General features: G+C 36.8%; 1 protein-coding gene across 4 annotated transcripts in view; it reads left to right on the top strand.

Annotated features, from left to right (window-relative positions):
- The first annotated feature begins 208 nt into the window (after positions 1-208).
- The window catches only part of LOC131067632 (uncharacterized), a 141,905-nt gene continuing 114,486 nt past the window's right edge, over positions 209-27,627 (top strand). Inside the window, exons 1-6 of one of the 4 annotated variants that reach the window (XM_058002721.2) lie at positions 213-326; positions 502-697; positions 807-938; positions 13,158-13,273; positions 13,426-13,441; positions 13,622-13,779. In XM_058002721.2, the coding sequence (XP_057858704.1) occupies positions 562-697; positions 807-938; positions 13,158-13,273; positions 13,426-13,441; positions 13,622-13,779 (558 nt within the window). In that variant the 5' untranslated portion in view covers positions 213-326; positions 502-561. Of the gene's footprint in view, positions 698-806; positions 939-12,248; positions 12,458-13,157; positions 13,274-13,425; positions 13,442-13,621; positions 13,780-27,627 lie in introns of those variants that run through there. The other 3 variants (XM_058002722.1, XM_058002723.2, XM_058002724.2) reach the window with 3 other exon arrangements.

Below are 27,627 nucleotides of genomic sequence, written 5' to 3'. Positions count from 1 at the left end.
TAAAATAAATACAATATCATTGTATACATAAATTGATTACTAAAATAAATACAATATCATTGTATACATAAATTGATTACTAAAATAAATACAATATCATTGTATACATAAATTGATTACTAAAATTATAAAAAAAAGACTCAAAAAAAAGGAAAAAAAAAATCTAGGAAGACAAAGATATCCGTTGGACTGCTTGGTCTCCTCAAACGGCATTAAAATGTTTCATTCCATTTCGCTTCACAATTTCGCAAGAGAGCGTCGAAGGCTGAAGAACGAATAGGCTTAAACCCCATTTCCGAAACCCTTGGAGTATTTTAAAAAAACCAGTAGGCTTCTTACCATTTTCAAAACCCTTGAATTCTTTAAGAACGAGTACACTTAATACCCATTTCCAAATATCCTTTGAATACTTAAACCTGAAACTTTTGATGTTGCACGGGAATCTGTCATAGTTTTCTGATATCTTTTGAATAAAATTCTTTTCATTCCTTATCCATGCAGCATTTTGCACTTGCAAGACTTATTCTGCAACGCTTTGTTGGGTAGAAATCTCAACACAAAATGAGAGCTGTTCGTTTTGCTTCATACTTTTTTCCATTGAAAAATCGGTGGGTCTCAGCAAGAAATATTGCAGAAGTATCAACTGAACTAGAACACAAGAACCCGACTCCAAAAAGACAGGCCCGAGTGCACAAAGGTACCATATGCTTTGCATATATTGAATTGTTCACACTTCTTTGTCATTTTTATTCTCGAGCTCGAAAGGAGACAATTGAAGATGTTTTCAATTTTTTTGTTCTGAACAGTTGAACCCCAGTCACATGTATATGCGACTTCTGATTTCCACGATCATCGTGCGATGCAACTGGTATTCCTTGGCACCTCATCATCTGTGCCCACATGCAATAGAAACAATTCATGTATTGCTCTCAGATTAGGTACTACACATTTTAAGGTTTCTTGAATTTTTTTATGTGTTGAATGCATTTCTAAAGGTTTTGTAAAATGTTTTGAACCCTATTCACTGAAATGTATATATGACTTATAGCTGAAAAGTTCATTTGTTGTCAAAATTTATTGGCAGTGATAGATTAAATCGTAATGTTGACAAGGACAGTTAAGGTGTGTTTAGCTCCTTCCAAAACACGCAACCACGTATCTTCTAGCTCAATATATCTCACCTTTGAATAACTAACAAGCATATTCACTGGGAACTTGTGTTCAGCTGATGGTTACCATAGCTAAAGAGAAATGTAATACAGACCTTCCCTTATTCTGTACTCCCGTGCCCTATTTTTTAAATCATGTCCCTGCGTCTCTACCCATAGCCACATTTTCAGGTTACCATGATAATAAGTAGAACTAAACAAAAGACTTTGAGTTTACTCACAACGAATATGAATATTTGACTTGTACACAACTTCTTTTTTGACTAATGCACAAACCCATTTTTTTCTTAGGAGAATTGCCATCTTTCATACCTTAAATAAAATCGAAAAACTTGTTGATTGACATGTATAAACTTAAATTCTTTTTCCTTAAACTGTAGAATTTGAACTATTTGATCCCTCCTCTTGGCAGGCATGTTGGTGAAACGACCCCAAATTTATGGTGGTCTATTTATCTGCCCGGAGGTTGTTGGTATGTAATGCCCCATATTTGGGTATACCTGATTTTTGCCCAAAAGTAACAATTCTAACAATATAGTTTTTAAAAATAGTATTCTATAACCAAATCATATAATAGCTATCGAACCTTTTAAAGTAAATAAACAATTAACATCATCAATTTGGATCCATTCTATATTTTTACTTCTAATAAACCAACCAAAGTAGGAATTGGAGGGGAAAGCACGACAGGGTGCCTAGCAACTGTTTGCCACAACTAAGCCCAAGGGCGTGATACATCCAACCAAGACAATTCCACCTGTTGGCCCACAAGTGGCAGGAACTCCAGTCCATCCAACTTGGGGTGGTCTACTTACGTTATGGGAAAAAGTCTACTGCCTCTCCCTAACATGTTTCCTTGCTAATCCATATATGATTGCTTGTAGGGAAATAAATAGATTAATTTACTAATTATAAGAATCAAAATAGATTGGCGATTCCAATTCATAACTAGAACAAAGATACATAAGAGATTACATATTAAACAATATACTCAATCATATTGCATACTGATTACTTGCTAGATCAAATGGCTGCTGTTTCCTGAATGCAGATTATACATATAAAATCTGATTCGATTCGATTCTCTGAATTAGTGATCTTGTTCGATCAGATTACTTATTTCTTTCTTTTTTTTTTAGATCAGAACTGGCTTTTATTCCAGGTCAGAACTTATTCCAATTCATCCCCTTGTATATTTCAGCAAGTTATCAATATTACATTCATAGACTCATATCAAATTTCCGCACATAAACTACAATTTCAGGCTGATGGTATTAGATCGGGTTCTGCTCTTATTTTCCTTATTTTCTGGTTATAGATTAAATGCCTATTTTCTTTTATTCCATTGATCCTTTCTGGATGCCTTTATTGGATTAATGGTCCTTCCTCTTATAACCTTTCATAACACCCCTCTTCAAGAGTCACACCTCTTGAGCACTGTTCTAACAAATCTGAGTCGGCCCCTTCAATTATTATTTAGTTTTGGTCGGCCCTCTTCTAAATGGTCATAGCTGATTTTAATTATATTACTATTTGGATTGGCCCCCTTTAAATAATTTTTGCCAATATTTATTACTAATGCTGGGTCAGCCTGGCATTAATTAATTGCCTATGTGTTTATTATTTAAGGCTGCGATCATGAACTCAGGTGGGGATATGACAGTCTGCCCTTCCCAAGATTGCTTGTCCACAATTCAAATTGGAATGAACAAGGAGGGAGTGCTTGGGATGATCATAAATTGGAAATGGTTCGGTCTTTGTGGTTTCTACTCAAATTCTATCTCACAATTTACTTGCGCTGCGCTACTATGATATTATCTCAAGTTGCAAATTTGAACCCAAGAGATGTTATTGTCAACAACTAACAACAAGGTGTTTGGAAATTTGCAATGATTTTAAGACAAGTTTTTTCTCATCTTTTTGAGAGAAGGAACGAGGCTATCTTGTAATAGCATTAATAGTATTTGCAGAAACTGATTTGGTAGGTCCTATGGATATCCCTTCGAGTTGAAGAAAGGGTGAGCTTTCCACATATTAAGATGATGATTAGAAGCATGACACACTTCTATGGTCTTTAATGAAATGAATTTATATCTTTTTGGTTAGGAACATTATCTTATTCATCATTGTAGTTTAAATTTTACATAATGTGCATGTGGAATTCCCTTAAGATTTTTGCCAACAACCTATCCACATAATGAAGCACCATGGGAGATCATACAAGGTGCCTCAAGCCTATCCATCAAGCCCAGGAGCACGGACCGACACTCGCCATTTGGCCTCTCAGCCCCACTCGGCTGTCCCTTTGAAACGTGGCTGGTTTATTAATGATTTGCTTAGGATTATAATTTCTTCTGTTTCTAACTATTAATTAATAGAATGATATAAATATCTATTCTGTCTTTTTCAGATTAGTTAATCTGATTACTGATTATCTTTCTGATGTAGATCTGCTCTTAGAATAAGAATAGTGCATGTGGAATTCCCTTCAGATTTTTCCCAACAACCTATCCACATAATGAAGCACCATGGGAGATCATACAAGGCGCCTCAAGCCTATCCATCAAGCCCAGGAGCACGGACTGACACTCGCCATTTGGCCTCCCAGCCCCACTTGGCTGTCCCTTTGAAACGGGGCTGGTTTATTAATGATTTGCTTAGGATTATAATTTCTTTTGTTTCTAACTATTAATTAATAGAATGATTTAAATATCTATTCTGTCTTTTTCAGATTAGTTAATCTGATTACTGATTATCTTTCTGATGTAGATCTGCTCTTAGAATAAGAATATTATGCCTTGAATGGATCCATTGATATCTTTTCAGATCTGGATCCATTGATATCTTTTACTCTATGGCACACTTCCCGAGGCAGAATTTTGACTAATCCTTGGACTGGCTTAATCCTCAGTCTATCCTCGAACTACATTTCGATTTTCGTCAAATTCTGGGTTCGTTTGCTATGTCTTTCCTTCAATTTCGGGTTTTAAAATCCCGACTGTAGGTGGAGAATTTTCTTCAAACTGCAAGTTTTAAGATATTCATTGTTTTGGTTGTTGTAGGGGAATTTTTAGCTTATTACATGTGCATTTTTATTAAAAGATGTTACTTGCAATTTGTTTTAAATTTCCCTTCCTTATTTTTTTTTTTTAATTGTTTTTTGGTCTTGTTTAGTTAAAAAAGGGATTTTTTTGGCTCAATTACAAGTAAACTTGCAGTTTGGTCAAAAAACCCCTACTTTAATGGTTTTTGCATGTAATAGGGATTTTAAATCCCCATTACATGTGTGCAAGCTTTTCTAACTTGTTGTAGGGATTTTATTTCCCTTTTACAAGTAATTAAAACTTGCATTTCTCTCCAAAAAACCCAATTTTATGCATAAAGTGCATTTTTGACAATTTTAAACTTTTAGTTTGCTCCAAAGAACTCGATTTTGGCCTAGTAAGTGAAAAAGTGGAAAATAAAACTTGCTATTTGTCCAAAAAAACTCGATTTTGGCTTTGTAAGGTAAAAGTGAAAATTAGAACTTGTCATTTGCTCCAAAAAACCGGATTTTCACTTGTTATGCAAAATCGAACTTGCACTTGTCTTCCAAAAACCCGAATTGCAAAAAAAAAAAATGGTTTTTGAAGAATTCAAAGCAATTTTTTGTGGAGATTTTCTAGGAAGGAAAGGCGTTTTTGTTTCTACCCTATTTTCATGCATTCATGGACATCTTTCATGCCAAATGGAGGTTACATTGACTGGTTTTTTGCCCCAAATCAGCAAAAACGTGTTTCCAAAATGCCACATTTTGGGGGATTAGAACTTATTGAAGCTGCATTCTTCTAAATCGTTTTGAACTATCCTACCTAGGCGTGGAGTTTGGGATAAGATTTAAGCTATTTAATGATCCATCAAAGATGCATTGAATACCACGCTTTTCCTCCACGTGATTCCTTTGGCTGCAAATTGGAAGCATTTAATGCCACGAATCTTTAACAAGATGAATCGTTTTTGCTTTCCATGCTAAGGCATTGGGATTTGAGGAAGATTTGACCCCTTCTTGTGCCTCCAAGTTTGCATTTTGTGCCACGATTTTCTGCTAAAGACGTTTTTCAAAAACGTGGCAAGGGTTTGTGCATTGCGGTTTGGGTTTATTTATCAGTTTTCCTTCTTCTTTCCAAAGATTGTTGCATTTTTGGAGAAGCATTTGCATTTTCAAGAAAGGTATGGCTTCTTTCCTTTCTTTCTTTTATTTTATTATTTTCTTGTTTTCTTAATTTTCTTTCTTAGTTGTATTTTTAGCATGTATTGTTCTTCCCCCAAAAATCGGTTTTAGTGAGAGAAATCTTCCCCTTGGTATGCAATTTTTGAATTGCATTGTTCTTTCAAAAAAATTCCCTCTTTACTTGTATTCGGGATTTTTAATCTCAATTACAACTTCACTGGAAATTCTTGTTCTTCACCTATGGTTAAAGAATTTAACCATTTTTGGTTGAAATTCCAAGTTGAAAAGTGTGAAATACCCCTCCCTTGCAAATTCGGGGTTTTAAAACCGGATTACATGTTGAAGAGTTCTTCCCATTTTCATGCAAATGACTTCCCCGGATTTTCCCATTTCTATCCATTCATGTTCCCCATATCCATACTTCCCATTTCCATCATTTTCCGCAAGTCAAAATCTCATTTTCGTCCATTTTTCCATTTTCGAATCTACAAGTGTACTTGTATTCGGGTTTTAAAACCCCGATTGCATGTATGTCCTTTCCAACTTGTATACTTGCGAAAATTCTCCCAAGATCCGAAATTGGTCAAAGTCAAGATTTTTCCCTTTCTACATATTTTCCCTCTTCCTCTCACAAAATCGTGAAATTCAAGAAATGAAATTTTTCCCATTTGGAGAAGGAAGAATGATATTTGTAGTTGACTATGATGTTGCCTTAACTCTTTTAAGTCTTCATCACAGTATTCTAGGTTCACAATCAATGTCAGATTTGCCGGCATCTCCAACTCCAAAGAAGATGAAATACAAATACGACAAATATCAGAACGAGGTTGCACCTTCTTAGACTTCTTCTCCTTTGGATTGCATCAGAGACAGAGAAATAGGGCACGTTGATATGTTAGAATTCATCAAAAGGGTAGAAGATCCGCAGGATAATAACTTGCAGCGACTGTTGGACAGCCATATTCATCATGCATCTTCTTTCCCGGTGGCTGCCCTAGAACCTGAGTTCGTTCTTGCATGCACCCATCATTTTGACAAAGAGTCAAGAGTCATCAAAAATGATGATGGCGAAGCCATAATCCGTCTTGATGCAGATATGATCGAGAAAGTTTTCAGAATACCTCCTGCACCTGTCTATATGGAAATCTCCAAAGAAAGTGTAGCGGAGTATTACGTGAAGAGGGAAAAAGATTGCAAACGACACATCAATAGGTGGATCCAAGAGCCACGAGCCTCCTTCTTGAGGTGGGCGAAGTTGTACCGCTGCAATTTTAAATGGGAGATAGGAGACACCATCACTCTTCTCAGCAGGATGATGGGCCTTGAGCACTCTAACGTCTTTGAACCATGGATGTACCAGTTCATCATGTTCATACGGCAGTCTCATCACATTTCATGGGGAGAAGTCATTAGCGATGCCTTGTGCGAACAACTTGCATCAGTTCCTACCACCATGACCTTCTTCATGAATTCTTATTTGGTATATTTAGTAGCATCACTTAGACACTTTCCAGGTCTTTCTACCAAGGGCGATCGCTCACTTATGCCAGTTTGGGAATATTATGACCAGTTGCCATTGAGACCCAACAGACTGCATTTCAGAAGAGTCCAAGATGCATTCTTCGGATATTTCATGTGTTAGTTTGATAGAAATCTCAGGAACAAGAGAGTATTAGATGAGGCGTGGGATAAGGTGTGCGAGTATGGATGTTTGTTTCTGTAGTTTCCCACCTTCACCTATATGAGGATCGGATGCTATGATGGTTAGCCATACATGCTTCCCAGATTCCCAACTGATAAGATCATTCTTATGGAGTTGGGAAGACAGATCGTGGCTGTCCACACTTTTCAGTCTACTAAGCACAAGGTTGGAATGGGGATCTCTACCACAAACCCATTGAAAATTGGCCGGTACTCCCTTGTCACATCTGTGAAGGCTAAGGCCATGGAGACTGAATTGCAGGAAATCAAGCTTAAAAGGTTTAAACCTAGAGCTGATTTTGATTATAGGGGTATGAAGGAGAAGATCAAGAAATCCTTTGTGCATGTTCATTGCATTGAAGACATTTGGGTAGATCTCTGCATAGAAGCCGAAGTTCTGAAGATGGATTATTGCAGGCTCACTGTTGAGCAAATTGTTGATTTGAACTTGGCGGATATCCCACAAGGGATGATTGATGACGGGCATATACTTGATCCTAAATACATTTCACGGAGGGTTGAGGAAGCTCCACTTCCTTTGATCCAATGGTCACATAAGGAGTGCATATCCATCCTTGACGAATTTCAGCCTATCTTGGCCAACACCAACGCATGGCTGAAAAGTAATGCTGTAAGACTTATTAAAATCAAGGTTGGTAAAGAAGATGATTCTACGAGGCCTCTTGGACGTAAGTCTGAGATTCAGATTGACAACAAGGAGGGTGCTTCATCTTCGGGCACAAGTATCAAGTTGCGAGTCAGTCGTGCAGTAGTGCTTCCTCCTGAGGAGACGTCTGTTCGTGGGAAAGAAAAATCACGTTTCCATGTTCAGGTAATTGATCTGGATAATCCAGAAGAGGGGCAGCAATCTGATGATGCTCCCAAATCTCCAGTTTCAAACTCGCCTCATGAGATCATTCCACCAGTTTCCGTTGAGACGCCTCTTTCTCCTCCTGTTTGCTTGTGGATGAGTCTCCTCAGAATGCTATTCCCATTTCAACATACGAGCCATCTCCTGATCATCAACAATAGAGTGTGTCGAAAGTTCTTGAGAATATTCCTACTTGCATCCAGTTATCAGAAATTGATACTTCCACTTCTGGTTTTGAAGAATTCATGAGGCAGTCTTCATGCCCATTGGAAACTGAGCAAATCGTGGTCGTTGTCCAAACAGATATTCCTCCCAGGATGACCATGGCGATTCAAACAGAAACTGCTTCTCCTTTGCCTACGGTTGTGATTGGAGGGGAGTTGATGACTTTGCCTCCATGGCTTAGTTCTTTCACCCCGAAAAAGAAGAAGCAAGAAATCTCACCTGATGCCTTTGACTATCAGCAACTGAAATAGTCCAGATCTAAAGTTGCTAAGAAGGCCAAGACTATCTCCAGAGTAACTGTTGATAGTAACAAGATGAAAGTAGCTGAAATTGTGGAACCTATTGTAGATAAGCCACTTGATGAAATGTCAGCTGCTGATTATAAGGTTACAAGGATAGAGTTGGGCAAACAAACGCATGAGGTCATTAAACATGATGCTCAGTTTTCTGTTGCTTCATTGGTTCAAAGGTGTGATGAGCTTTTAGCAAAAAAAGACAAGCTAGAAGAGGAAAACCGACAGCTTATGATAGCCATTCATAAAATCACAAAACCTGCTGTTGAAGGGAGTAACTCCATAGGTTCTTCTGGCTCCCAAGAATCGATTCGTGGAGTGGAAAGGGCTGCCCAAAAGGTACAAGCACTGGATTCCTGGGTTGATCAGCTTCACGATCTATGTGCACAGGTAATGAAAGACATTTTCCAGATAATGTCTAAGTTGGAGACCATTGAGGAGAAACTGGATCGGACTTCTAATACTTTCAAAAAGAATCTGGAAAGTGTTGAAGAAAGTTTGACAATTTGGCGTACCATGCCCCAACAACAGCTGAGTGTTCTACAGGAGCACACCATCATCTCTTCGAGGGTCATGTACTTGGAATTTGAAGAACTCCTGGAAAACAAGACTCTTGTTCTTAAATCCCTCATTGAGGAGATCGGTGATGCAAAGAGATTTCGAGGCGAAGTTTACCGAGATATTATCTCACATTGTGAAAGGGCCTCTTGCAACATAGTAAGTCAAGATGGAGAGCTGATTCCAGAAGAAGAAGTTCTTGTTGATTTACAGATGAGGATTCATAATGAATGGAGGAGCGAACAATTCTCGGCAGCTTCAATTCAAGCATTGATGAAACACCAAGCTTTTTTGCATGAAATCCAGTCTATCCTGGATAAAAACAAGTCTGCACTCCTTCGGTGTCACGACACTATTGTGAAGACCATGGTTGTTGCTAAGAACACCCACGAACCAAATCTCGATGAACTACAAGCGAGCATCCAGAAATTTCAAGGATTTGTGTCTTCACAAAATGCAATTTAAGTGTTTTTTAACACTTGGTTAAAATTTTCCCTCTTTTGTAATCTTTAGTTGTAATTTAGTTTTGGCAAGTTACATGTAAAAATATTTTTTGTAAAATGCAAGTTACACATTACTTGCACTTTTGTAATTACATGTAAGACAACTACAAGTTGTGTCCGATTAGGACTGTAGTTGGAATAAGTCTTAGTTAGTTGGAATAACTCTTAGTTAGTTAATGAAGTCTCAGTTAGTTATTGATTGAATCTTGGTATTTGAGAGAATCTCTCAAGTTAGTTAGGATCCTCCCACCTTTTTCTCAAGGGGTCTATTGTAATTTTTATCTTTTGGAAAGCAAGCAAAAACTCTGCCAAATTTACAGCAAGAAGTCTTTGAGCTTATGTATGTGAATTGAAGGTTTTGAAGAATAATAAAGAAGGATTACTCAAGTTTTGAATCTTTGAGCTACATGTTTGAGTTTGAATCTTTTTATTTCTTCCATGCAAAATGTTTCTAAAGGAGCTTAGTCCAATCTGATTTGAAGTCTTTGAGTTGCAAGTAGAGAAGATTAATTAAAATAGGAAAATCTCTAGAATGAGCAGCAAGTCTTTGAGCTTGCGTCTATTCTTGAGGAAAAATTACTGTTTGATAAGAAATAGCAGCAAGTCTTTGAGCTTGCATTAGTTCTTGTCTTTGTGTTGAAAGAATAGATTATTCCAGTCTTTGAGCTGTTATCTTTTATTCGTTGTAAAATTTAGTATAGCAAAGGGTAGATAGGACTTCCAATAGTCAAGTCTTTGAGCTTGATATTGCTGTCCCGTCCCGAAGGAAGTGACGGAAGTCTTTGCGCTTTCAGGAAACTTCATTTCCTTTCTCTTATTTCACTTGAAAGTGGTTATTGCTGTTCATATTCAATCGCTATCCTTTTCTGTGAAGAGAAAATGATATTTTCTTTCTTGAAAAAAGAAGAAAGATTGCTGTCCCATCCTATTTTATTTTCCAAGTTGTAGTTAGATAGGGGGAGCCTTCCCTTAATTAGGAGAGTTTTTACTCGTGTGCTGTGGTTGAAACCACAATTTTGTATATTTCCCCAAGTGTACAAAATTTTCAACCAACAATTTGTTCCTGTTCATTTGGTTGCTTGGTTTAAGTATTTATTTCCGTATTGTTTGTTTCTTATTGGATTTAGTGCAGATTGTATTTAATGAGTTCTGATCCCTGTTTTTCCCCTTTTAGATCTGTGTATAACATGTTTATGCATCTGCAGTAATACTCAGAATTCTGCCTTAAGGACGGATTTGTATATCTTTACAAATCTGCCTCCTTATCTGTTCTCTACCTCTGCTCTAAGTTTGCTGTAGATGGAAGAGATATATCCTGCATTCCGCTAAATGACCTTTAAATATCTTGTATTTATATGCTTATAAGCCAAGGGTTATGCTTCTTCAAATAAGTCAGCTAGCAAGTATTTTATATAAATTTTATTATTTTATTCCTTCTTAAAAATTGTACTTGCCATGGGAAGTTGGCTCTCTTGGAAATTGTATTTTAGTTTAAAAGTCCCTTATACTGGGTCGATCCTCATACTATCATTATATTAAATTCTTTAATAACAACAATTCCTAATGAAGTCATCTTAATTTCTTCAACTTCAGCGCTGCTTTTTGTGATTTATACATATCTCTCTTGTTATGGCTGTTTAACATCTCTAATCGCTGTCTTATGAGGACATTAATATAAATCGCAGCCCCTTTAAGTGATCATCTTTGCTCATTGCTATCCTTGCTATCTGATCGCTCATTCTTAGAATAGAAAATCGTGAAGTCTTAGGATTAAGATGATGTTCTAGGGCATTGATATCTTTCTTATTGCGAGGCATGACATGTCAGAGTCATAAAATTTATTACACAGTTTTTACCCAAAATTTTCATTTGAATGGTTTGATAATAGGATTATATTGTCATTTTTAATGCATTTAAAGTGATATATAAGATTAAGTGTTCTGAGAAGGTATAGATGCCATTTTATGTTTCTTAGTGATAATTTTTTCTTAGATAGTGCACATGTAGCTAACATATATGGCATACTCTAGGCACCTAATTTTTCTAGGAGACTTATTTATATTTTTCCTCAATTGAGAAATGTTAAACGTGTCTGTATGCTTGTAGTTGTGCATTCTTCTAGTTCTATTTTGCTTGCATTGTGGAATCTTTTACTTGTGCTTTGCATGCTCTGCAGAATTTTTCACTTGTATCTGTTGGAACTTAGGTGTGCTATTTACCTGTAGAGAGTCTTGGGAGAGAGTTTTTCTGTAGATTGGTAGAATAGCATTGATTGTATGTGGCAGGATGTGCCGAGTTTCAGGTGTCGCAGTTTAGTATGGAGTTTGTTTACATTTGGCGATGCTATGGTAGCAACCATAGGTCATTTGGAGAACTCATAACCACATATTGAATTGAGCATTGTTGCAAGCATGTATGGTTATGCAGGTGCACATGCAATAGAGCTGGAGTACATGTGATAATAGCTAAGAGCATTATTATGTTCTGGAAATGGCATGAAATACCACAAAATAAACTAGAGCAATCAGGAAGATGTCCTTGCTACTGCAAGCTTAGTGCTGGTTGTAGTGGCTGTACAGGAAGACATTTTCATATTGGGAGTGTTTGGCAAACGGCTATATTTTCCCTAGTGTGCAGCAGTGGCTTATCATCTATGGTGATTATCCATTTGGAGATGTCGTGTTTGGTAATATGTCTGGCATGCTGACATCATTATATGATAATGGTATAGTTGTGTAATGGTTGGTATTCTATGGGATAGTTAGACAACTAAGACAGTCAGTGCTCCATGAGATAGTCTTAGTAGCCATATCTAGCTACTTTTATTGAAGTACTAAGGTTGGCTGGCATGTGTATGTAATGGTAGATGCTGAATACTCTGGAGGGTGCTTGAGGCCGATGTAATCTGTTTACAATTGCAAAAGAAGGTATGCTGTAAGCCTATAGATTGAGAGAGACTTTGTAAAGGGACTTGTTGTATTGAAGTTTTGTATTCTGAATAATGTACCTGTGATGGTCCTTTGATGGTAGGTTTTCTTCTCATGAGGGTTTCCCACATAAATTGGTGTTATATGTGTCTCTTTTGTTGCATACTGTTGCATGTGTTTCTTAAATATTGTTGAAGAGATTCATTAAATGTTGTTACTTGCCATTTGATCACATAATCTTAGGTGGTTCCTCTGGCTGGTTAACAAGGATCTTCTTCCAAACAATATGCTTATATATCTTATGTCCAAGACAATATAATGAGAGCACTTCCTCCTTATGTGTTCTAGCATATTCTTGTGAGAATTATTTGAGTATTCAAATGCTGTTGGTATCCTCCTTATTTCACATGTAGTACTTCTGTGTATGCCCTTATATTAATTTTTACCTCATTTTGAAATAGCCTGAAATGATAAATCTCTATATAGCACTGGATCCATCTATCTGCTTTGTAAAACTAATGATTATTTAATGATCAACCACAAAGTGCTGTTTTGAGTTTTACTGGCTATTACTTTTTTGAATTGAATGCAATATAATTTATAATGCTGCAAGACTAGACCTAATTGTGGCTGTCCTGCCCAATGATTTTATTCATATATTGCAGACCAATTCATATCATGAGTTTTTTTCTGTTTGCAGTTGGGACAGTCTACCTTTTTGACTGTGGTGAAGGTGCCCAGAAGCAGATCATAAAAACTCCTTTTCAACAGCGTGGGGTTGACAAGATATTTATCACTCATATGCATGGTGACCATGTATCCTTTTTTCTTTTATGTCTTGTAAATGGTGACCTAAGATTTACATCATGTAAATAATTTCTGCAATGCAACGCCACAAACATGCCATGCCCAGAGTTATCTTTTCAAAATATTGCTTACCTTGATTGAGGTTTACTTTGAAATATCAGATATTTGGGCTTCCAGGTATTATAATAATAAACCATTGAGACAGACTCAAAAAAATTATGTTAGCCTGCTTACTTATATATAGTAAAAATACACGATATGATCTAAATTTGCCTTTCATATTCTTCTATTAATTAGTCTTTTAAATGCTAGTTAAAAATATAGTTACAGATGTTTTCTGATGTTCACTGTGAACAGGTGTTTTGATTGGATTAACACTTTGTCCATCAAAGGGGAAGGATCCCATTGAAATTTATGGTCCACAAGGCCTACGGAATTGGCTTCGGGTCACTCTGAATGCATCATATGTGAGGGTGCCCACTAAATATGTAGTGCATGAGTTAATCTTGAAAAAGGTGAAGTTGTTTTATTTTGATTCTTTGTTCTCAGAAATATCTCTTCCAGACAAAGGTGCCGAATTAGTTTAGTTTGATTTAAAAATGGCATGTTAAACAAAAAGCAAAGTTCAATATAAATATATAGATCACACCCTTTTGAAAGCTAATTTTAAAATATAGTAGCAATCTTCTTCATACTTTTATATGTACTTGTGATGCTGTCAATGCTATAGCCTCTAGATTTGCATTTAATTACTAGGCAAGTTGGTTTTGTAGCTCAGTATTGTAAGTGGCACATATCAGCATGCATAAAATTAAAAAGCCACCTAGTAGTGTGGAAATCCCTTCAATGGAATACAGAGCCCGCAAAACCCCAATTCAGCCAAGTCTTTATCAATATTATGAGATAATACTGCCTAAGAAGGGGGCCAGGACCAAATAATGAAAGAGAACAGCTTGTAAAGGCTTCCAACTCTCTCATGTTTGGGAAAATTAATGTGATTGGTCAAAACTGAATAGAAAGAAGTACACAAAGACTTTATTTTGCAATCATTTATCTCTTCACTAATCATCTTTTCATTGACATAGCCTGTTTCTGCAGTTATAATAGACTTAATGTTTTGTTTCATAGTGAGAATTACTAGTGTCAAGTGTATATACTTTTGGAAAGGTGCCTTTGAGCTCAATGACTTGGGAAGGAAGATGGGAACTTGAATTTGTTTATTTTTTGCAAGAATAGCACACCATGAATTTGAAAAACTTCCATAGCTTTCTCCTGGACTAGGATCAGATGCCTATTCACATTGTAACATTTATATCCTTGACATATTTTCAAATTCTTTGACTCTTGTTATCTGTGTCATATCAAATGCCTGATAAATATCATTAATAACTCCATTAATCAAAATGTCTTTGCTTCCTTTGATAGCCAGATCTCTAGATAAACAGCTAACATTTGGAATATATCTCATCTTTGTTTTTGAGAATGCAAGACATCTGTTGAATCTGGTAGCTGTTATATTCATCTATCTTTGATACTATATTACTATAAATGGCCAATTGTTTCAAAACATAAAATGATTTATCAACTCACAAACAGGATATATCTCATCTTTGGTTACCAAAACACGTAGCTGTTCCATGTATGCTTTTAAATCAACATCAATGAAAGTGCTTCTCATATCTATTTAATGCACTTTACAACTGAACTGAGCATGTTCCAACACCAATCTACTGGTGACAATTTTTGCTGCTGGAATAAATGAAAATTTATACTCAATATTTTCCTCTGGGGGAGGAATCTTTTCAACTAACTCTTGAATTGATCATGTAAGCCATCTGCTTTGAGCTTGGTTTTACAAATTGATTTACATCTTTCTTCAGACTATACAGATAGCATCAAAGAGCTATTATTCATCAGCGTCATATTTATATTTTGTGTAGCTTTGTCAAATTTCTTGTGCATTTCAAGAGAATCTAGTTTATGAGATTTGAAAAGTAGTCATAAAAACAATGTTTGCCTGTGAAGTTGGATTTGGAATGCACTCTGGTTTCCTATATATATCTTCTTCTTCTATCTCATTCCATGGCAATTCTTCCATTCTTGTGTCTTTTAATTTGATGTAACACTTATTTGGCCACATCTTAGGAGTGCAACTATTTACCTTGAATTTACTTCCAAGTTCTGATACTTCATTGCCATCAAAGATTGCATCTCAACTGATAGCAACTCAATGCAGTCAGTGGTCTCTTGAATTTCCTTCACGAAAGTCATATAAATCAGCAGTTTTTAATATTGGTGATATATGAAGATCTTCTGGCAGTTCCACTTCATCAAAGAGTACATCTCAACTGATAGCAACTCAATGCAGTCAGTGGTCTCTTGAATTTCCTTCACGAAAGTCATATAAATCAGCAGTTTTTAATATTGGTGATATATGAAGATCTTCTGGCAGTTCCACTTCATCAAAGAGTACATCTCAACCTAAGTTGCCGGTACGGGTACGGGCACGGGTACGGGTACGTGGGTACGGTACGCCGGTACGGCAATTTTTTTGGGGGGGTTTGGGTACGTCTGGGTACGTCCGTACAAAAAGATATAAAAATCATAAATATATACACATATGGGTGAATTTGGATTGGTTTTGAAAATCCGTTGAGGAATAGAGCTAGCAGTGGTTGCCATTATGCTATCTACATCAAATTAAAAAATAATTATTAACATTTAATATTAAACAATAAATTATAGATGTTAAATATTTATATTTAATTTAAAGTGAAAGTGAAATTATTATAATTATGAAAGTAACCTATAACAATATTTAAATATTTACAAACTTTAATAATGAAAGTAACCTATAATTAAAATTTAATTATGAAAGTAACTTATAATTAAATATTTAACTTTTATTTAATGTGAAAATAAAATATTAGTTACACAATAAAAAAATATTCATATTTAAAATAATAGTACTATAGATTAAAATTAAATATTATATTTAATTTTGATTTGTATTATTAATAATTATTATTTTAACTATTTTGTAATTAATATTTTATTTTCACATAAATAAAAAATAAATATTTAACATTTATTATTTGTATAAAATTATAAATTAATATATAAATCATAAATTAATAAATTTATATGAAGGCTCCATTTATTTTGTTTAAAATACAAAATAAAAATAAAAATACAACATATAAATAAAAAATACAAAGAATACATAAACAAAACTACAGAAAATAAATATAAACAAAATAAATCGACGAAATAAAAATACAAACAAGACATCACCAATACTATAGAAACAAATTAAAAAAAAATTATTTCAGTTGGCCGTGTGCGTGTGCCGTCGCACCCTCGCTAGTCTACCTCTATGCCGTCTACCTCTGTGCTGGTCTACCTCTGTTCCGTCTACCTCTGTGCTGGTCTACCTCTGTGTCCTCACTGGTTTTCTCTGCTGAAGACAAGTGCGTCGTGCCATTTTCTCCGCCGAAGACAAGCGAAATGCGTTAAGTCAATGAATAACCCCTCGTGCGTGACACAGATTCATCAAAAAAACTCCATGGAATCGCCATGTCGACCTCAGATTCGTCGGGATTCGTGGGTCAAAATGGGGATACGTTTCAGGAGCAAAAAAGAGGAACCCTGTCTGATTCCACAGGGATTCCAAGTCGAATCCGAATCCGAAACGTACCGTACCCGGATTTGGGGGAAAACTTGGAGGTACCGGTAACTTAGATCTCAACTGATAGCAACTCAATGCAGTCAGTGGTCTCTTGAATTTCCTTCACAACACGCGTACAAATCAGCAAGGTTAAATATTGGTGATATATGAAGATCTTCTGGCAGTTCCACTTCATAGGCATTTCATGAAGCAAACTTCCTAATAATCCTATAAGGTCCAAATTTACTCATTTTTATTTTGTTGTATGTTTCCTACAAAAAGCTTTCCTTCCTCAAGTAAACCATCATTTCATCACCAATTTCATATTCCTTATGTTTTCGCTTCTGATTAGCATGGTCTTTATTATGGTGGTTAGTCTTCTCCAACTATTTTCCACTTCTTGATACTTCTTTAGCTATGGTACTCCTATGGTTTGCAGTAAAATCTCTAAATTTTAAAAAATTAACTGGATTTTGTCTATATACAATTTCAAATGGTGTTCTACCTGCACTTTTGTTTATTGAGTTATTATTAGAAAATTCAGCTTGTGGTAAGGTTAAATCCCAATTTTCTGTTTTCTTTCTTGATAAACACCTCAATAATTTTCTATTTTTCCATCTGTTTGTGGGTGTATGGGGAAGTAAATTTTAGATCTATATTCATTTCCTTCCATAAGGTTATCCAAAAATGCCCAAATTTCACATCCTTGTTTGATATAATGCTTTCATGTAACACATGTAATCTCATAATTTAAAAAATAAATAAATTAGTCATATGTATCACATTAATTTTCTTACAAGCAACGAAATGTGCCATCTTGGAAAATCTATTGAAGAACACAAATGGACACTGAGAGGGAGGTGAATCGGTGTATTTTAAAATTTTAACTATGTGTGCAAATACTGAAACTGCAAACTAATTAAAGATATACACACACAAATCAAACCACAACACCAGATTTACGGGGAAAACCCAATGTGGGAAAAACCTCAGTGAGAATAGTTGCTAGAGACTACTGCTCCAATACAGCCTCACAGTGAATAACAAATTACAAAGTTTAGGGCACCAACCCAAGGAGCACCAACCCCTGAAACTGCAGGACACCAACCCAAGGAGCACCAACCCCTGAAACTTTAGGGCACCTATCCAAGGAGCACCAACCCCTGATTTTATGTGAACACCTACTCAAAGGAGCACCTACCCTTGCTTTGAGCACCCACTCAGAGATTTACAATGATTATCAAAATTTACAATGCAGTGATGAAACCTTGCTACAAATGAGTTTTGTAACACTTACAAATTTCTCATATTTTGAGAATGAATTTCTCGGCCTACTGAGGTTCTTCCTCTATCTGGTTGTCTTCTTCTCTCTGCTACAACTTCACTTTCCAGAATACTCTGTTCTTGCTCTGTTCTTAGTTTCTCCACTTCTGTAGATTTCTCTGTTTTCTCTTGGCAACAACACCACACTCTTCTAGGCACACACTCTACATGGTCGACTTATTGAGATATTTCTATGCCCACCTCTATCTCTATATCTCAACAACTCTACTTCTGTCAAATTATATTAACAACCCTGCGCAATTAGCTCTGCATCGAGGAATATTTTTCCCTCCAAATCTACAATTTAAAATTAATTCATTTGTCTCTCTAGGATTCGGTCTGTAGCAGATTTGATTTTCTTTCTTGGAACGACCATCTGCATTAAATTGCTCTTCTTTGATTTTCTAAAAGTTCTCTATATCGGGTTACTATATTTAGCAAACTCAATTTGTCCAACCGATTTTATTCTGCCTTTGTCGATCATCTCGAGCCCTTCAACCTTTTGCAATTCGATTGCCATTAATGCGTTTTCCATCCTCTGTCGACCTACCTTGAAAAGATCGACAACTACCACACTTGAATACATCGTCGCTGACTTCTGCATATCAGATGTTCTCATCATCCACGAGGGAGCCTCATGTCTTCATATTCTTTGTATATATCACACGTTCAAAATTGGTCAGCCTCCACGTAAAACCCTTGTGCCTATCGGCATGCACAAATGTCGTCACAAGTCTTCTTAATCGACATCCAAGTCATCGGGTCAACCTCGGTCAACCGCCACATGGACTATTAGATCCAATCGAGCTACCACATTCTTTCCCTTCATTGTCCCGCATCATCATTTACGAGCTCTCATTGCCCATGCGGGCTGGCAAGATGCACAATTATTCAATTTATCTTGCCCCGTAAGAGTTCTAACTTATGGTCTTTGACATCGCGGGATGGTGGGGGACATATCTCCCTTCACTTTAGTTAGACTGCATGACTTTCAACGTGACCTCTCAACCCATGCAGGATAAAAGACTTCCTTGTTCTCTTTTTCTTCATTTACCCCGCAGGGTCCTTTCATCCCTCTGCATGTTGCGGGAGAGTGGGATCCTTCTCTCGCTTCACTAACTTATCCCGCATGACCATCACCTTATGCTTCTTAGCACTACTGGATAGCGGGAAGTATCTCTCGCTTCTTGTGTTACCCCGCTCGACCTTTGCTTCTCTTAGTTTGATGACGCGGGATAGCGGGGACCACTTGTTATCTTCATGATGACCCGCACGACCATCATCTCATCCTTTCTTATTATTGCGGGATAGCGGGAAGCCTTTGATGAATAATGATGAACAGTAAATACTCAATAGATACTGAGAGGGGGGGGTTTGAATCAGTATAGACTGAAACTTTCTCTAACAACTTAAACTGCAAAGACTACACTAACTGGTAAGCAGCATCACCGATCTAAATTAGGGCATTACCGGTAAAACACAGTGAGACTGTGAAAGACATAAACCGGTAACACTTAGATCTTCACAAAACCTAATATCTCATTTCCACTTCACCCATATGTAATACATCAGAAATATAATGACCACTGGATCAGCATGCTTTACCACTTAACAGAAAACACTAAGACATCACATGAAAAAGCATCACACATAGCACACTAATTTTTCACATGGAAACCTAATTGGGAAAAACCATGGTGGGGATGAATACCCACAAGTTGTTCTTTAACTCTTCTGAAGTCCACTCTGTTAGGAGCCTAGTCCGGTTAAAGACTTTACAACAGGTTTTGCTAGGAACTGATCCTGCTAGGGATCACTCGGCTAAGGGATGGCTAAATACTCGGTTAGAGGTTAAAACCTTGTTAGAGGATTTAAAGAACTCAATGATTTTGAGTCACCCTGTTAAAGGATTTACAAGAAGCCTGTTAAAGCTACCCGGTAAAGGGATTTTCCAATCTGCTAAATGGTTAGAACTTAGAAGTCAACAGGTAATACATTGATCTGATAACAACACTCAATGCCAAGGAAGATCCACTTTAATTCCTGTACATCTGTAATCACACTCTGCAGATCTCTACTTACTACACCGGTTTGGCAAGAATCAAGTATCTCTTCACTTGGATACACACATAACATTTGGCAACAAAATCAAATGAGAATCATCATCGACCTTATAGACAACAATTAGGTTGGTAGCCAAAACCTAAAACCCTAAGCAATTAGGTTAACAATACAGTTGGTTCAATCCTGACCGTTCAATCACATTGCATAGGGTAAAACAATCTTGAACAAATCTCAAGACGTTCTCCATCGTTCGTTCTTTGCCACTTCTGGAAGCTGATAACCCATCACGCGCTCTCCATCGTTTACTGAGACTTCACACATTCCCGAGGTAGATAGAATCAATCTTCTTCATGCAAGATACTCAAGGAAATCCTTCATGTGCACAAGGCTGATGTGGCAACACGATCTGATCTTCATTTCAATACTAACCCATCACAGGATTTCGTTGGTCGAATCATAGACTTGGAATGCATCAACCGGAAACCCTGAAGCCAAGACTACCAACCGGTTCACATCATCACCGGTTCACTTGCCAGTTTGCTTTCTTCAATATACAGGTTCATACTTCAGCATATTGATATCAATGACAACATACAATATCATCATGTCATCAAACTCTACACATATGCCAACAGCCTCTATCCTTCCATTACTTTCTCATCTCGCAAGACCAACTTTCTTTGGTCATCAGCGGTGCGGGATGGTGGGGGATACATTTCCCTTGTCTTTTTCTTGTCCTGCACGTTCACAAAACTCTTGTCCATTACACTGCAAGATAGCGGGGGGGGGGGGTGGGGGTCTTCGACCTCAATGAATCTCTTATCTTGTACGACTAGTGCATCTTTCTTTTCAACGTTGCGGGGTAGTTGTGGATGGCCTTCTCTTTGTTCAAGTGTTATCCCGTACAGTCTCTTTCCTGCATTCGAACACACCGTGGGACCCACTGACAAACGTGAACCAAACAACTGCTGCCACATGGAAATCACGACACACCACCCCCAACTCGGGACTCGGTCAAATACTGAAGACATCCCTGCCGAGTGCTAAGTGCGACAACCAACTCACCAAAGAGGCCCCACATGTACAACTCACAAACACATAACTCTAGACCGCCTTTGACAAGTGGAGTTAATGAGCTCGAATGAGGCTCCTATAGCATGACACAATTGCATGGATGATTTCATAACCTGCATGTTATGTGCATCATTCTCCTGTCTTCGTGTTATGCATGACTGCTGCCTGCTTCTCAGCAACCTCTAGACATCCTTGACATCAATGACAATAATGCCAACTTCTATCAACAACAACAGAAATAGAATCATGTCATCTTTGAGCAATCCTAACACAAAATCCGTTTTAATACTCTCCTATGGTCTTTCTAGAATTGGTAGTGACTTTTATAAACCAACATTCTGACTACCTCCTTTTTCTACTTGACAAATTCTACAATTTTGCACATACCTTTTGATATGCTTTTACATTACAACTCACTTTCTTAAAAGCAATGAAATGTGCCATCTTGAAAAAGCTATCAACAACAATAGAATCATGTCCTCTTTGAGTTTTGAGCAATCCTAACACAAAATCTGTTTTAATACTCTCCTATGGTCTTTCTAGAATTGGTAGTGACTTTTACAAACCAACATTCTGACTACCTCCTTTTTCTACTTGACAAATTCTACAATTTTGCACATACCTTTTGATATGCTTTTACATTACAACTCACTTTCTTACAAGCAATGAAATGTGCCATCTTGAAAAAGCTATCAACAACAATAGAAATAGAATCCTGTCCTCTTTGAGTTTTGAGCAATCCTAACACGAAATCCATATTAATACTCTCCTATGGTCTTTCTAGAATTGATACTGACTTTTACAAACCAACATTCTGACTATCTCCTTTTTCTACTTGACAAATTCTACAATTTTGCACATACCTTTTGATATCCTTTTACATTACTGCTCATGCTTGAAAAATATCAGTCTCATACAAATACTTCAATTAATCAAACCAACAACTTAAGTACTCATTTCCATTAACAGATTATATTTTTTGTTTAATACTTTCGCTAATTTATAGGACTTTCAACTTTTATGTCTTAGCACAAATGAATAACTTTGTAGAAATTCAACCCATTTAACATGTCTAACACTCAATTTACTTTAATTGTTTGGGTATTGCACTGCTTTATGGTCAGTATACAAAATATTATGTTCCATGGTGTTTTGAGGATGAGGATATGGGGAAAAATGTCCAAGGGCCATTTTTAGGGACAACAATACATATATATACACACATGCACACAGAGAGAGAGAGAGAGAGAGAGAGAGAGAGAGAGAGAGAGAGAGAGAGAGTGTCATGTCCCCTCTTTTGGGCGACTTTGATAAAAATATTTTGGGCCCTCCAAAAGTAGAAGTGTTTATCAATAATAATAAAATTCAAAATTCAAAATAAAATATAATAATAAGAAAAACAATGTATATAATAAATGATATAAAATTTTAAATTTAGACTTTAAGTTAATGAAAACTCTAGTTTGTAGTGCATTTGAGGTGGGGCGAAAACCCTATTCTCAGTCTTCAGTATTATTATTTATTCTTTGGAGTTCGCTAGACTAAGTCTCGAAAATTGCATCATTTTAGGTCTGTGTCTTGCTTGAGAACAATGTCATGTCGTCTTTTATTTAAAATTTAATTTTGGCATTTTATTCTTCCATGGATTAATTGGACAAGCTTAGGGAGAATAATTAATTTAATATTCAGAAATGTCCAAATGTTCCTAAAAATCAGGACATTTAAATATTAAATTATTTTTTAGAAACACTTAGTGGGCGTTGGAATTTGTGCCATTTTGGAAAAGTGTCCGTCATTACAATCTTTGATAACTCAATGACAAGTTTTGGCAACTATTACAATTAAATTAGTAGGAATTCCAAAGGAGTGAATTTGAATTTGAATTTGTGCCATTTTGGGAAAGTTGCTGCAGGATGAATTTTAGAAAGTTTCTACTGTTACAAGTTTATGGAGGAATCTTTGACAATTGAATGACAACTTTTGGCAACTATCATAATTAAATTAGCAAGAATTCCAAAGGAGGGAGTTTGAATTTGGGCGCACAAATCTTGTATACATGATGGATACAAATATTGGGAATTTGGTAATTTTGAGTGTTGTTGATTATCATTTTCTTCTCTACATTTGCAGATTTGTAGGAAGCATCTTCAATGGACGGAATCCCGTTGAAGTAGAGAGCTTGTGGATGGAAACCTATGAGCATTGTATGAGCAAAGGACAAAAACCCTTGTTCATAGAGGGATTCTCACTATGAGATTGTATTTGGGCTGAAGGAAATTTGGTGGATTTTTTGTTGCTTCTTCTCTAGTTTCCAAGCTTACTTTGGGTGTTGTTTGGAGTGCTTTTGATTTTGTTGTGTGAGTTTATGAACATGTTACAGCAGTATGCTGCTGTTATTGAGTCTGTAATCAGTCCTGTTATTGCTATTTTCAGTTGGTGAACAAACTATTACCATTGGAGAAGTTTGGAGTAGATCGGTAGCATTGTTTGGTATAGTTTGATGTGTTAAGACATAGTTTGGTTTGCTGTGATAAATATAATTTTAAGACCTGAATTATATTTTTGACTTTTGAGGATAAGGACATTACAAACAACATTCTACTCATTAGTAGTCATCCATTGCAAATTTGAAGGAATTTTATGGATGGGGTATTAGCTAGAATAGATTAGGTGCATCTGAATCAACAAACCGCACCAGATTTGCACCAGGATAGTGATCTTGTAGATATTCTATAGATTTAGGATTCCCACACTAGTCGCAACCCTAGATTTCCCTTGTCTTGAGGCACCTATAGTAGTAAGATAACTCAATAGAGCCTCATTTTGTTGCTTTGCCTTGTCTTGAGGCACATTTCTCTAATCATGGAGTGGCTTTCAAAATTCACACCTCCTATCAGGTCATTTGATGAGTTAGTGAACAAATTCATTTCACAATACTCTTATAATATCCAACACGAGGTCACCATGCTTGACCTATGCAATACAAAACAAAAGAACAATGAAACTTTGATGGTGTTCTTACAAAGATGGAGGCACATGGTCTCAAGTTACACACGTGATGTGCCTGAAAAGGAGAAAATGGAAATTTTTATAGACGATTTGAATGACGAAATGAGTTATCAACTCAAATTACAATGTCTACCTAGTTTTCAAAAGTTAAATCGAGAATGGCATTCAAGTAGAAGAAGCCGCAATAAAAAAGGGAACCCTGAAGTTCTCTAGGGAAGGTGCTAGTTCATCAAACAACACCTATAACAATCAATACAACAACAACTGGGACAAGTCCAAGTTTTGGACTAGGAACAAGAATGTTGTTAATGATGGTGTGGTTGATGCCAACAACGTAAAATCCAAGCAACCAGTGCTAAATTTATCAGGTGGTACACCACCCAACAACAATCAAAGAAATATCAATAAAGGCACTAACAACTATCAACGCACTACCTATCAAGGAAACAACAACAATCGAGGGAACAACAACAATCAAGGGAGTAACACCAACACACCATTGGGACAAACCCTAGAATCCACATTTCGAGAGCTCTTGGCAAACAAACTCACCACATTGCCAAACATAGGCAATTTTGAACCCCAAGTCAAACGACCATGGTGGAATGACTCACACTATTGCGACTATCATCGAAACAAGGGCCTAAGGTTGAAAAACCTAGTTCAAGACATGTTAGACAAGGGTGATATAACAGTTGATAGTCATAAGACCAATGGTGATCACGAGGCACTGAAAAATCCCCTTCCTAATTATGACAAGGGAGGAGCAACAACATCCAACAACAACAAAGGAGCCCGCATAAACCACATCTATGACAACGTCATTAATCACATATCGACATATGACAACCAAGTGAATGTCATAAAAATCAAGGATAAACTAGAACACGCGCCGATGAATGCAACAACAAGGGCACAAAAAAAAATGTCTTGAAGGGGAGCACATCCAAAGCAACAACTCTTCCTAAAACTCAATACACCTTGGTAGACCAATTGCAAAAGACACCTGCTCAAATATCGATATTAGAGTTGCTCAAAATCTCACCAACACATAAGGACATTTTGGAACAAGCTCTTGCAAATACAACTTGGACATCAATCGATTCCAAGCCATGGTGGCACATATGACAGTGCCTCATAACCTATCTTTTTCAGAGCATGATGATGTCTCTTTAAGTCATCCACACAACACCCCACTCCATATTGAAGTTCTTGTCTACAAACACCGGGTAAAACGTGTGCTAATAGATGGAGGAGCTGGCCTAAATATATGTACCTTAAAACTTATCCGTGCATTGGGCTTCTCAGAGAAAGCTATTGATCCCAAACAGAAAATCACTATCAAGGCATCTGATGATTAAGAAAGGTTATCAGAAGGAATAGTGGTGCTACCCATTTAGGTAGGACCTGTGCAGAAGGACACAATTTGCCAAGTCTTAGACATAGACATGACATATAACATACTCTTGGGTTGTCCTTGGATCCATGAAATGCAAGCGGTACCTTCTACATATCATCAATGTCTCAAGTTCCCTTACAATGGACAAGAGATCTGAATATCAGCGGACAACAACCCCTTTCAGTATTGCAACACTATGAGGCAAACTCAAAATGTTATAGTACCACATAATAGGGAGGCCCAAGCTTCCTCATCATCCAATAATTAGGAAAAACTCAAGTCTTTGTCCATAGACTTTGAAAAGAAGATGAAGATAAAAGACCAAGGGATGGGGGAGTATTCTTTTGAATCACTATGTCTGTCACAATTACCCATATCTCCAAGGTCTCACGGACAACCTTCAACATCAAGGCACAAAGCAGCACAACCCATCAAAAGTTTGATGGCAAATTTATCCAAGTAGGCACACTCGCAGAAGAATCAGAAGACAAGGATATCCTCAACTGGCTATACAAATATGAGGAAGAAACAAGAGCAGCTGCTCTAGAAGTTGCCATCCCCACACAACAATATGGTAATGGATTGAGAATCATGCAGAGAACGGGATAAAAAGGAAAGGGACTTATTGGCAACCGTCAAGAAGGCATCGCAGAACCAATTCAACCCCATTCACAACTTACCAAAGATAAATCTGGACTTGGGTATGGCCAACATATTCAACCTATACAAAAACGAGATCATCATCAAAATACCCGATGGAAAAAAAATGTAACACATAACGAGGAATCATGGCAGGAAGTGATACATCAAGTAGCTGAAAAGACAAACAAAGAACAAAAAGATCAAGAATATAAGAAACAATAAGAGGAACTCGCTATTCAAAGAGAGGAGGCTTCCTATAAACAGATACATCAGGTGCAAGCAATAACAGAACCTGATCAAGCCAATACCGAATTATTAATAGAAGGACCAGTCAGAGCAAAGAGAGATGGCGAATACAAGCAACAACAAGAAGAACTTGCCATTCAAAGGGAGGAGATTGTTTATGAACAAATCCAAAGAATACAAGCAGGCATAGAACCTAAATCAACACAAGCGACAAAACTTGTATCAATTATTAGCGAACTCTTCTCACCATACAATACTCTTGTCAGATACAGTGGTGTAGCCTTAGAAAGTGATTTCGAGACAGACTCAAATGAATATGAATGGGATACTTGCTCTGATGTCACTGAAGACATTGAGGTAGATACAATCCACACATATACACCCATACCCCATGATAGACAAGGTTCGAGGTCTAGATCATTTGAATTTGGACCACTACATATCTATGAGGCTAGTGAGAACGAGTAGCATCAATACGAAACATGCAACATCGAATAGAGTACTATTGAAGACCTTGACACAGTCATAGAATTTGATACATCCCATGACAACTATGACAACGTCTCCATCATGACTCTTACAACGGCAGACCTTGACCCATCGAACGATCCCCTACCTCTCATCCATCCTGAGCTTATAAGACTGGGAACAACCTGAACACATTGATATACCAACCTTTCAAAACGATGATGCCATTGTCCAATACTTATGTAGGTATTTGTGTAGGATAGAACGTATCCCAACACCAATTTCCAAAAGCCTATCTACATGTGCTAGAGGTAGCAAATCTCCATTGTTGCCAAGGAAAACCTGAAACTCATCCAAATTCTTCTTCTTTTTACTCCAGACTTGAACAGTCTCCAAGCCATTTGCATTCCATGACGACGTCCACATTAGCTGGGGAAACCAAATGCCTCGCAAAATGAATGCTCCCTAAAT

The sequence above is a fragment of the Cryptomeria japonica genome, chromosome 5 (assembly GCF_030272615.1).
Source record: "Cryptomeria japonica chromosome 5, Sugi_1.0, whole genome shotgun sequence".
NCBI lineage: Eukaryota > Viridiplantae > Streptophyta > Pinopsida > Cupressales > Cupressaceae > Cryptomeria > Cryptomeria japonica.
The sequence above is the reverse complement of the archived record's forward strand: the minus strand, read 5'-3'. Positions and strand labels throughout refer to the sequence as shown.